The following is an 11554-nucleotide window of genomic DNA, read 5'->3' as shown; positions in this document are numbered from 1 at the left end:
AGCAATTGATCCTGGAACAACATGGAACAAAAGAATTTAATTAAGAATAAACTGTTCAGTTGGAGGTGGGGAAACAACTCTAATGTAAGTTTATATCATACATGTACACGCAAACCCACCAGTCTTAAAACTGCAATCAGAATCTGGAGGCAATGATATCTTAATTTTGGCTACTTGCTTGTCACACCGTCACCAACTTATACCAGAGTGCCAAACTTTCAAGTTCTCAACGATCATGCCATGAAACAATTCCAAAATATTTGACCATGGAAAAGAGCTGTTGAGCTAAGACGGCTTCTCACTGATAAACTATTATTTGTCCTGTTTTACAGTCAAAATAAGCATATTCCCATTTCTGAGAATTCTATCGAATATAAGACAAAGCAGAAAGTGATCCATCATCTGATTTCTAGTCTCACCCCAGAAATCATGGAAATCACCTTTATGTATTTTCCTTTAGCGGGATCAAGGCTGCCTGATCATCTTGGGATTTTCCTTGATCATCAGTGTCAACATTAACCACCGATTTTATCTCGGATGCTTCATTTTTCAACTTGTGATTGTTGTATGCCACGATACCTGAAATAGCTGCAGATCCAAAAATATGATCAAGACACTGCAAAAAATATTCACTAATTTCTTAAACATAGATATAACCAATAAAACATAGCCGACTCAACTATCAAACTACTTTGCGGGGCAATCATTAGATCCTACAGCATTCTGGAATCAAGTAGCATTACCACCCAATTGTTGAAAGAGAGAAACACAACAGTCAGCAAAATTAAGCTCTCATAACAAAAGATAAACCCACTTCTTGAAGAAATCCATATCTCAAACTAGGCTTTCCAGCAAAAAAAGAAGAAGGAAGAAACAAAAATAACAGGTACTTACAAATGCTAATTTAAAAAAGACTAAACCATAAATAATATGATATACCAGCAAAGAGTATCACCAAACCTTTTGACTCTGGAAGCAACAAAAAAGAGTACTAGGAAAAGTGAACACATCAAAAGCAGATGTTTACTACATACCTATACCATAACCAATCAGGTTGATGATTGTCAGCTTTGAATCAGAAAATATCAAAGCTGATAGTAAAACCACAACCCAGTCCCTGACAACTCCAGCAACACGAATCGTCAGAGCACTTGTGCGAGAAATCACAAGGAAAACTGACAGATTGAGTGCAAATGTACAAAGACAGTTAAGACCCAAAATTATTGGTGGGAAGTTCCAGGGCCCACTAGAATCCATTTTTGGTTTCTCCAAGAATATCCATGGAACAAACAGGCACAAAGCGCTGTGAAAAGCAAATAAACATCATTACTCCATGGAAGAAGGATTTTAAACCAGAAACTGGAACATGAATAGTCCAATACTACCTGCAGGGACTAACATAGTACATCATAGATATTGAGTTCAATCGAACACCCTTTTTCTTGACAAAGATTTCAATGAAGATTAGTCTTAAAGCTTCACCAACTACACCACCCATCTGATAAACCACACCAATCCAACTGATGCTAATCTCCCCATATGAAGCCACAACTACTCCAACACTAATCACAGACATGATAGTAAACATTCTACAACTAAAAGCTTCAAGGCCTACAGCTGCTCCAAGAAAAAACACAGCAACAGGCACTGCAAAATTCAAAAGAAAAAACATTATTGGCATCCATTTTAACAACAAATCACCAATAGGGTTTGTTTAGAGTTTAGAACACGATAAAGTGAGAAAAAAATTTAGAGCTTACTGGTAGCTTTCAACATTTGGGCGAATGCAACAGATATGTAGAGGTAGGCACTATTTCCCAGCCAAAGAGTCATTGCGAACATGGCACCAATTGGCATGACTGATGTGATATATCTGAGGATTCAGAATCCAGTGAGTCCCAAAAATGAAATATGAGATCAGAGCCCAGTTTGCAATTGGAAAAAACCATTATTCAAATTATGGTGCATCCAGTGGTATATTCTGGTATCTATCCAACTTGGTACTGTGGTCTTACACCCTGCTTTCTCCCTCTAAAGATGTACAACCATCTTGAAAGAATTTTTGCTTATTCAAACCTGCCTCAACTTCTCCCCATTAACAGATCCTTTTTCTCTAAATATGGTATCCTTTTCAACACAGACATCGGTTTTACAGAGCCAAATATTGCAAAAGTAACTTATACTGTTATACATACTATGCATTTATGCAAGACACAGTAAATATATTTTTTAGAGAACCTAAGATATTCCATCAATGTAACGGATATGTTATTAATGTAACAGCTAATTGATCCCTCTAATTTTATAATGAATCTCAAAATAGGTGCAAATGTACTTGCATGATGTCTGAAAGATTAATGGAATAAGACAGAAAGTCAGAGGGCGACAAAATGCATGGTAAACATTGAAAAGATAAGCATAGTTGATTACTCACATTTCTGAATAAATTCCCCCTTCAATCTTTATAATCTGATAAACAAATAAAAAAATACCTTGAAAATAGAAAAAATATAAACGAATAATAATTAAATAATGGTCAATAAGAACCACATATTTAAGCAAACAAGCAAATGTATTTCAGAAAAAAATTTGTATTGCTCAAAAGAACAAGTACCTTAAAGACTTTGGTGAGTAGAAAGCATAATACAGAGGAGAAAAGCATGTGAAGTAAAGTCAATGCAACTGGATAGGGGAAATTGATCTGTTTAGAGGATAAGACCCACTGCACCATTAATGAAGCATATTAGCCATGTAAAATCAAAGTTTTTAAAAAAAATTGTGCTACATAGTCACTGCTAGATCAGTGACAAAATTAATTAGAAATAACCAAAAAAAGTTGCAATTACCTATAAGGCTACAGGAAAGAGCATCCAGTTTCACTAATTTTTATAAATTTGAATTCGATTATTCAAAGTTAATAACAACTATTTCACTGAGTAAAAGGTGAAAGGTGCATTAATTTTCATACTTGGCCAATCTTTTATGTGTGATCCTCTGCATCAGATTAGATCTCTTAGAGCAATGGCATCAGAAATTTATATGTTTAGGCACAGGAACAATAATTCAGCACTTAATATAAACATGATACATACAGAAAACGATCACAACCCATCACTTAAATTAATCGTGCTTACAAAGAGCAAACAATCACTTTAGTTTATAGTAATTGTGCAGTCAAAGAATCATACAAAGAAAAGCTTATCCAAATGGATCGAGATATCTACTTTATGTGTCTACACAACACTCAATTACATAGAATAACACAACTTCAGTCTTGAGAAATTTTGGCTTATTGCCTCTTCAAGTAACAGAGCCTAAGTGGAATTAATTATAAGCTTCAAAGTCAAAGTGGAATTACTTATAAACTTGGGCTATGGAAACAAGCTTTAGAAGCTAAAGGTTTTAGATTAAATAGGACTAAACCTGAATATATAAAATACAAATTTAGTAACTCTAGAAATAAGCAGAAGAATATGATTAAGTTGAATGGACAAAAAATCTCTTTAAGTAAAATATTTAGATATCTTAAATCAATTATTCAACAAGATAAAGAGATCGATGCAGATATTATTTATAAAATAAAAACAGGTTGGTTAAAATGGTGAGAGGCATCATGAGTCTTATGTGAGCATCAAATACTTTGGAGATTAAAATAAAATCTTTATAAGACAATCGTGAGACCAACAATGCTTTATAGATTTGAGTATTAAGTAGTTTAAAAATAACATATACAAAAAAATTTATGTTGTTGAGATGAGCATGTTGTGATGGATGTGTGGAGTTACTAAAAAAAATAAGAAGAGAGAAAATAATTTAAGATAGCATGGGCATATGCTTAGGAGACCTCCGATTAGTGGTACGAAAAAGGGTAAAGGAAGATATAAAAACACTTTAATAGAAACTATAAATAAAGACTTAAGTATTCTAAACTTAGCTAAACATGACTTTTTACGGATCCCAATGATGGTAAAAGATTCATATATCCAACGCCCAGTGATTTAAAAAGCGCTAAGCGCCAAGGTCCAAAAACGCCCGAGGCAGCGCTCACCCGAGCGAAGCGAGACGCTAAAATATAAAAAATATATAATATAATTAATAAATATAATTATTTAAAATTTTAAATAAAAATATGCTATTAAATTAAGAAAATCTAAGATACAAAATCACAATGTCACATTAACAAAAAGTTTCAAAATATATTATTAATCAATTAACAGTATTGAAAATTAATCATTTCAAAATTCAAATAAACTTAATATTAAGAGTATACTGTATACTGAGCCTGACAGAGAAATGAGGAAGCAGTAGCGAGCGGCGGCAGGCGACGCTAAATAGTTGGGACTTACGACTTTATTATCGTTATTGCTATTACCTCTTCAAAACATCTACATGGAATTTTGGTCCACCGCAAACTCGAGAAACCCATCTTGAAAATTGCACCTACAAACAAAAGAATTCTATTGGTTGCTCCTATCAGCATTCATCATTTAGGGCAGGACACGTTTGAGTTCCTAATTTTTAAGCCTGCTAAAGCAAGACAAAGTAAATTTAAATTTGTAAGCCACTTGAATCCTCTTTGCACCTTAAATCATCATCACTTTTCTAGAACAAAGGCTGTTTTCAATTCCAAATAAACGATTCTAAAAGAAATCTCATGATGGTTACATCTTTCAGTGTGCCAAGTTCACCAGGGTAAGTGGACCTTAAGATTAACCTTTAATCATATCATACGCTTCATGTAAGATGAGGTTAGCTAGTATTTATGTTAGTTCCAATAAAAATTCACGTTTGGTTAATGCTGCCAATTACCAAATGCCTACGTTACCAAGCATCAAAGAGTGGTCCTTAACGTGTAAACATATCATAGACCGATGAGGCTGTGCTAGTATTTATGTTAATCCTAATAAAAATTCGCATGTGGTTAATGCTACCAAATGCCTACGTTACCAAGCATTAAAGATCTAGATCTCCACCACCAACCACTTGTTGACTTTTCTCGAGGCGCACATCTAAAGGAACAAAATAAACGACCTCCGGGAATCAACACCTTGGCATCACGATCTTGCTCGTATGCCCTAAAGTAAGTCTAGGATTGAAAAATACATCCGAAGAACAGCACGGATTCAGAATTCTACAAGAACGAAAACACATTAAAGAGTAAGAAGATTGCAACCCTGGTATTTTGACTCGAAACGAGATCTCATAATTATACGAGAGCGAAGCAATGAGAGGGGGAGTGACCTTGTTGAAGAAGATCTGGCCGCTGGACAAGGCTATGTAGAGGAGAAGATAACCATACGTGATACCGCCTTCCCCGCACCTCCGGATCAAGTCCGCCGCCACCATAGCTGCCTTTTCTCCCCGGGCAAAAAGGGGGCCGGCGGGTCGATTCATCTCGCCTCGCACGCACACGAAGGGTGAAGAGAGAGAAGTGGATTGGGATGTTGGGGAGAGTCCAACGAGCCGACGCCTCGTCGCGCTGCGGAAGACGATCGCTCAACGAGTGATGCTCGTCCTTCCCCCGAGGTAACCCGAGGATGACTGCTTCACGAGTAACTCGGTTCAATGGATTGGTCCGTTATAATTGAACCGATATAATTCCTAAATATATTTATTTTTTTTTAAAAAATTATTTTTTAACATTTCAACGATTTTATAACTAAAATAGGAATCATTCTATTTTATTATTCTTATAATAAACAATATTTATTTGAACTATATTTTTATATACGAGATTATATATTTTTATATACGAGATTACTTATATTATGTTTTGAGTCAGTTTATCTCAATTATAGTTGGAACATTATAGTTATTTGATTTTAACAATACTCAAGTCTTACTTGAGGTATATGCTAACGATGACTTCGTGTCACGATGATTTCTCTAACTTTATGTATTAGTAGTCATTTTTTATTTGAGCATAATGGATTAATTGATCTATCAATTTTATTTGACATAAACTATTGATCAAAATACCTAAACGAAAAAAGAATAATCTTTGATAATTATGAAAAAAATACATCATCCAAAAAATTCAAAAAAAAATATTTTCTTTCTAAAATTCGTCCTTTTCTTTTCTTTTCTGGGTCATACCAAATTAGCCATGGATATGAGAATATAAATTGGACTTTTCTCCTCATTTTTATGGTGAGGCCAAAAGTACTGGCAAGACAACTTATCAGAAATGATTTACTTAAATCATTGTTTCAAAGAGGATTTGTGACACCTCTGCAATTTCTTTTCTTTTCGTCTGACAAAAACATGCAACCAAGATGAGCTTGGCGAATCTGCAGTGTGATTGTCGGCATAGGTAGCAAACAAAAATAATAAGAAGCAAGAAAAATAGATGCTTCAAACTCGTTTAAATTCCGATGCGCAAGAACAGCATGACTTATATTACAGAGCACAAGACCTTTGACGAGAAGCTCACTGACAGAGATTATCCATAAACAAAAGTTTGTTCGTAGATTCACCTCCTAGCAGATTATAGAGATAAGAAGACTTTAAATATCAATATTTTGGAGAGATTAGTAACATACTTCCTTGATATATTCCATGCAAACCAAGCCTGCTCGCACAAAATATTATATTACAATGCTGCTAGCACAAAATATCACAATGTTTTACCAGACCGAGTCATACTGTCATACATTACAGAGAATATCAACAGGGGGAGGATTTAGTTGCAAGAGTCTTGATAATGTCTCACTAACCTTCATCTACTATACCAAAATAGTCACTGGGATAGTGACACCATAATACAACCAAAAAAGGAGAAAATTAGTGCCTGGTCATATTTCTCCACTTGTCCTTCAGATCAACCTGTTTGACGAATAGCTAATTTTTTTAATATGTTAAAGAATGAAATAGAACAAGCCCGAGAATAGATACCTCTGTCCTGTCTTCAAATATTTTAGAAAAGCAGCTCAATATAAACTTCCAATTACCCACTCCATGCCTTTGACAAGAAACAGAGAATCATGTAAGTTGTGCATCAGTTTCATAATGAAAATAATATATACAGCTCAATAATCTCAGACAGGTTATGTAAATCCAATTTTTGCACGAGAAAAAAAAATATAATGATGCTAATCATTATCAATGCAGTAACCAGTAAGTCATATATAATGATGCTAACTAATCAAGGCATAGAAGTGCATACTTCCGTACAGCCTTTCTCAGAGTCTCTTCTTCCAGTGAACTCCATCTCTTGCGCTTCCTTCTTATAACAAGCTTCTTGTTTTCCATTATGGTCAAGGGAGAACAAGTCTTCTTTCTCTTTGGACTAGGTAAGGTAATTTTCTCCGCAGCTGGGGACTTGTCCGAGGAGGACTCTATTGGATCCTCCCCCCACTACAAAGAGAAGATGTTACTGGTACTATCTTACAAAAATAGAAATGCAAACAAGGAAAAGAAAACTATATAACATACCAAGTTAAACATGACCAAGTCGATTTTTCGGACAAATAATCTCACCGCTTGCAAATAAAAGTGTCATAATCTGAAGTTGTAAGAATGAAAGATCTTACAAGTCATATGACCTATTACCACAGATTTCTCTAAGTGGTCCCAGCCGTTCATTAAATACATTTAAAAGGAGATAATACAAACTAGAGCTCTTAATTCATTCAACTGAGATCGAACCAGCCACTACAAACATAATGATCACATTGGTTTAGATGTTAGAAAAGGACCAACCTTTATACCACTTTAAGCACCTAATATCAAGTATGGCACGTCACCTAAAACCAAGTCTGAACCAAAAATCATTGCTTGACACTTATTCTTTGGCTAAATATTTAAATCTCTACTCTCTTTTATGTGTAGGAGGAGCCACCTCAGAAGCAGGGCACAACTAGAATCATTTTGGTTATTTCATGTCAGGCAAATGTGTAATTTGATGAAAAATAATAATAAAATGGTTAAGTCAATATTTACTACTAATGGTGATTCTTATCATTTATTGCACGCATTCAAATTTAAAGCGACAAGAACATTATGTAGCCAAGATAAGATTTAAGTTCTAACTGAAAGTAAATACCAAGTAACATTGATTCACATTCATTTCCACTGTTAAGTGCAATCAAAATCCACAAGCCTTTAGTAAAGTAAGGTCTTTCTCTATAACTTCCTTGTCTTCTCTAGCCTATCTCTGCCATATGGGCACCTGAAACTTGAGCTGATTGTACCCTTATTAACAATGGATTATATGTTCCTGAAACACCTAAAAATTTATTCTACATCAAAGTAACACTCAACTCCCAATAATAAAACTAAATTATCGCAAAGCACATGTTTAGTAGGATCATTCAGACTTTGCTTTCTTCATGTATCGACCTAATTCTATTCAATTAAATCATTAAACTTTCCAAAAACAGACATGTAGGGGACACATTAACTCTGCTCATGTTGTTTGTTTGCAAAACAAACCATTTAACAACGATATAAAATAGATACAAACAAATCTGCATCAGATTTACATATCATAGTTTATGTTTCCCTCCATGATGTAACCTTTCTATCTGAAATTATTGTCACCACCTAGGATTCTTTCTGATGAAAAAATTATAATGTTGTCATGAAGCCAATAATTTCTCTTCCAAATAAATTTCTAACACAAATCTAGTGCCATACTTGACATATCCTAAAAACAATTTAAAACTCACTGCCTCTTAAACCTTAATGTCAATTTTGTTTCTTTCATGTCTTTAAAAGCAGAAATCCAAATTATGAGGTGATCTGAGAAGACCTCTTCGTTAACATTTCAGAAGTCTGATCGTAGGATGTAACATTTTCTGGAGATTTAAAATTACAAGCAAAAAACTTTGCCTCCAGATAAAAAAGAAATCTTAGAAAGAAGAACAACCCAAAAGGAAAATTCCCATGAAAGAAATCAGTGCAACTCCAAGTGTTCCACACCACTCAAATATGATTACCAAACTTGTTTTAATTTACTGCATCCAAATCAAAATTTCAATTTCTGTTACTTGCTTTATGTAACATGAAAAACTGAAACAGTTGCAAATGAGTCCCTATCATTTAAATATCTAAAACAGTAATTATAACTGAACCCAATGAAGATTAAACTTGAACTATATTTCAACTTATTATAATTGCATGTACTGCACCAATCCTTTTTTTCAGTTAGGCTAGAAAAAAACAAATATTCCAATATCAAATTGGATTGAAAAAGAAAGAAAAAGCAAATTAAGTAACTAGTGAACAAAAACAGGAGTAAGGGATGATGAAATAAACACCAAACTTCTAGCCGAATTAAGTTATCTATGCAATCATGCCACAGGGAAAAAAAAATCAACATAGATTGTTTTGAATAAAAAGGTAAAAAAGTGATGCCCACTAGCTTGGGCAAAGGCACTCGAGGCCTTCTCAAGGGGTCAACGATTCCAATCCCCTGTGGGAGATAGTGACTCTTTCCTCCCACCCATGGTGATGGATGACTTAATCCTGTGGGACTCGAACACACTACAAGCATGATGCAGAAAAAAAGAAGAAAGACAAGTTAAAATTACCTCGAAAGTATGAGCAGTTGGATTCCTATCCATCAGGCTTCGTTTTTGCAACCCATCAGTATTAGAAATTCCAGTCCCTTTCATCTCAGCATGGATTGTTGGAGCTGCCTGTACCCTGTTATCAATTCCATCTGATTGTTTCTCAACAGACGGTTCTCTATTTGATTGAACAGCATCATCCTTTCTTTGCTGCATACTTCCATCCACATCAAGAGCATCATTTTTCTTGCTTTGTTCCACAATTTCATCCACACCATTGTCTTTGGAACCAGTTTTAACAGCTGAAACTTGTCCACTTGCACCTACCTTGCTTTGTTCCACAATTTCATCCGCACCATTGTCTTTGGAACCATTTTTAGCAGCTGAAACTGGTCCACTTGCACCTACCTGACGTTGAATCTCTAATTCTTCCACATCATTTGTCATCCCAAAGGACCTATTCTTCAATACTTCAGTTGCTTTCATCACTGCATCTGGAAGAGGATCAACCACCACCTTGTGAAGATCCACACAACTTAATTTAAGGGCATTAGCCACCTTCTCAACCTCAGGTGCAGACATAGGATCAAATTTGTCAGTGGGCTTTCCAAGGTGTACAACTGCATTTTGTTTTCTAGCGATCTCATTCTCCATATCCTTGTCCACTACATAAATCAAATTACTAAGCAAGCATAGCCAAAGTAACCAAAAAGCCCAAGTACAGAGCAAGTTAACTGATGCAAATTACCCATGGAACTCAAGTTACTCAAGATATAAGCAAGCAACTAGAATTTTCAATATTTGCACAAGTACAAAAACTCCTTAGATCAAGAAAGCATACGAAAATTCTATGGAATCTTTAACATAATCATAATAAGTCAAGAAAGAACAAAAACTCTAGTAGGATGTTTAACAGAATCATAATAAAAGAACTCCTTGGATCAAGAAAGAATACAAACATTCTATATAATCTTTAACCGAAGCATAGTCAAGGAAAACCTACGAGTATCACACAACGTAGATGATGTTTCGGGATTTGTCTCCAAGAGAACCGTCTCTCTATTGCCACCATGATCAACGACGGCAGATGACATTTGTTTATTCTTCTCCAAGTGAACCACTTCTCCATCGACCGCAACAGACACACTAGAAGTCCTCTCTCCGACTCCACTGGCGACTCCTGAAACCTTAACCTTGTCACCAGATTTGGCCGAAGTTTCGCTACAGGGTTCTCCCAACTCAATCCCGTTTCTAGCAACAATCTCGGCGGCGAGTTCAAGAAACGGCGGCCCCAACTCCTCCATTGCGGCCTTCAAATAAACCCTAATCGCATCCAATGCTTCGTTGCTCGTGTCCCTCTCCAGCAAGCCCCCACTAACGATGCCGCTCTCGACGGCGGCGTCAATCTCCATCCTCAATTTCTTTAGCGGCTCGGTTGCCAAGACGGCGGGACCCGCCAGCTCGAGGTCGGCTACCCTGGAACGCAAGAGGTCGACGAAGGTCGTGAAGGCGTCGTAGTTGGAGGCAGAGAAGGAGAGGGAGATGCAGTGGAGGGCGACGGCGCGGTAGGCAACGGCCATGGACTCGGCGGAAGAGGACGATGTGGGGGGGTCGTCGAGGAGGAGGTCGAGCGAGTGCAGGGTGTGGAGGGAGGGGGAGCCACGGGAGAGGTCGGAGGTGAGGCGGCGGAGGAGGATGGTGCGGCGGAGGCGGAAGGGGAGTGGGGACGGGAGAGGAAGGGCGAGGAAGATCTCGTTGGCGAGCCAGTCTTCGACGGGCTGACGGAGGACGAACTCCGCCACCCACGCGGCTGTGTGTGTATTCGGCATTTCCTGGCCGCGAGAGATTGGGGGTTTGGGGTTCGAATATAACAATTGCGCGACCTTCAAATCGCGAGCGCTCATAAAGTACACTACCGCATTTTTATGAAGAATTATACGCTACGTCATATATATATATATATATATATATATATATATATACACTCACTTGGGCCGTCGAGTCCTTCACAAGCATCTTTATTGCAACAAGATCTAAAATGA

The 11554-nt window shown here is 36.5% G+C and overlaps 2 protein-coding genes across 3 annotated transcripts; both read right to left on the bottom strand.

Moving 5' to 3' along the window:
* Positions 1-280: 280 nt before the first annotated feature.
* LOC135623856 (probable sugar phosphate/phosphate translocator At3g14410) lies at positions 281-5561 on the bottom strand. Of its 2 annotated transcripts, XM_065127285.1 has the most exons (8): positions 5242-5561; positions 2615-2722; positions 2435-2469; positions 1761-1873; positions 1386-1647; positions 1035-1303; positions 681-723; positions 450-588 (listed from the first exon to the last, which is right to left on the bottom strand). In XM_065127285.1, exons 1-7 carry the CDS (start codon positions 5392-5394, stop codon positions 707-709), a joined length of 957 nt encoding a protein of 318 aa, XP_064983357.1. In that variant the 5' UTR covers positions 5395-5561; the 3' UTR covers positions 450-588; positions 681-706. The 2 variants fall into 2 exon arrangements, with proteins under 2 accessions (XP_064983356.1, XP_064983357.1); XM_065127284.1 differs by lacking the exon at positions 681-723 and having other exon boundaries at positions 281-588.
* Positions 5562-6546: 985 nt separating this feature from the next.
* LOC103999526 (uncharacterized) lies at positions 6547-11418 on the bottom strand. The gene is made up of 5 exons (XM_009421300.3): positions 10516-11418; positions 9534-10177; positions 7166-7356; positions 6895-6961; positions 6547-6825 (listed from the first exon to the last, which is right to left on the bottom strand). Exons 1-5 carry the CDS (start codon positions 11414-11416, stop codon positions 6784-6786), a joined length of 1845 nt encoding a protein of 614 aa, XP_009419575.2. The 5' UTR covers positions 11417-11418; the 3' UTR covers positions 6547-6783.
* Positions 11419-11554: the final 136 nt, after the last annotated feature.

This window comes from Musa acuminata, chromosome BXJ2-9, assembly GCF_036884655.1.
Source record: "Musa acuminata AAA Group cultivar baxijiao chromosome BXJ2-9, Cavendish_Baxijiao_AAA, whole genome shotgun sequence".
In the NCBI taxonomy this organism is placed as follows: domain Eukaryota; kingdom Viridiplantae; phylum Streptophyta; class Magnoliopsida; order Zingiberales; family Musaceae; genus Musa; species Musa acuminata.
This window is presented reverse-complemented; position numbering and strand designations above follow the sequence as displayed.

Bases quoted from the DNA above. Each gene is read 5' to 3' on its own strand.
- LOC103999526 (XM_009421300.3), bottom strand. From the start codon at position 11,416: ATGAGCGCTCGCGATTTGAAGGTCGCGCAATTGTTATATTCGAACCCC. The intron at 10,178-10,515 runs GTAGGTTTTCCT...TGATTTATGTAG, and splicing joins ATCTACGTTGTGTGATACTC to TGGACAAGGATATGGAGAAT. The intron at 6,826-6,894 runs GTATCTATTCTC...TTCGTCAAACAG, and splicing joins TATTTGAAGACAGGACAGAG to GTTGATCTGAAGGACAAGTG.
- LOC135623856 (XM_065127284.1), bottom strand. From the start codon at position 5,394: ATGAATCGACCCGCCGGCCCCCTTTTTGCCCGGGGAGAAAAGGCAGCT. The intron at 2,723-5,241 runs GTCACTCCCCCT...TTAATGGTGCAG, and splicing joins GCCAGATCTTCTTCAACAAG to TGGGTCTTATCCTCTAAACA. The intron at 1,648-1,760 runs GTAAGCTCTAAA...TGAATTTTGCAG, and splicing joins CCAAATGTTGAAAGCTACCA to TGCCTGTTGCTGTGTTTTTT.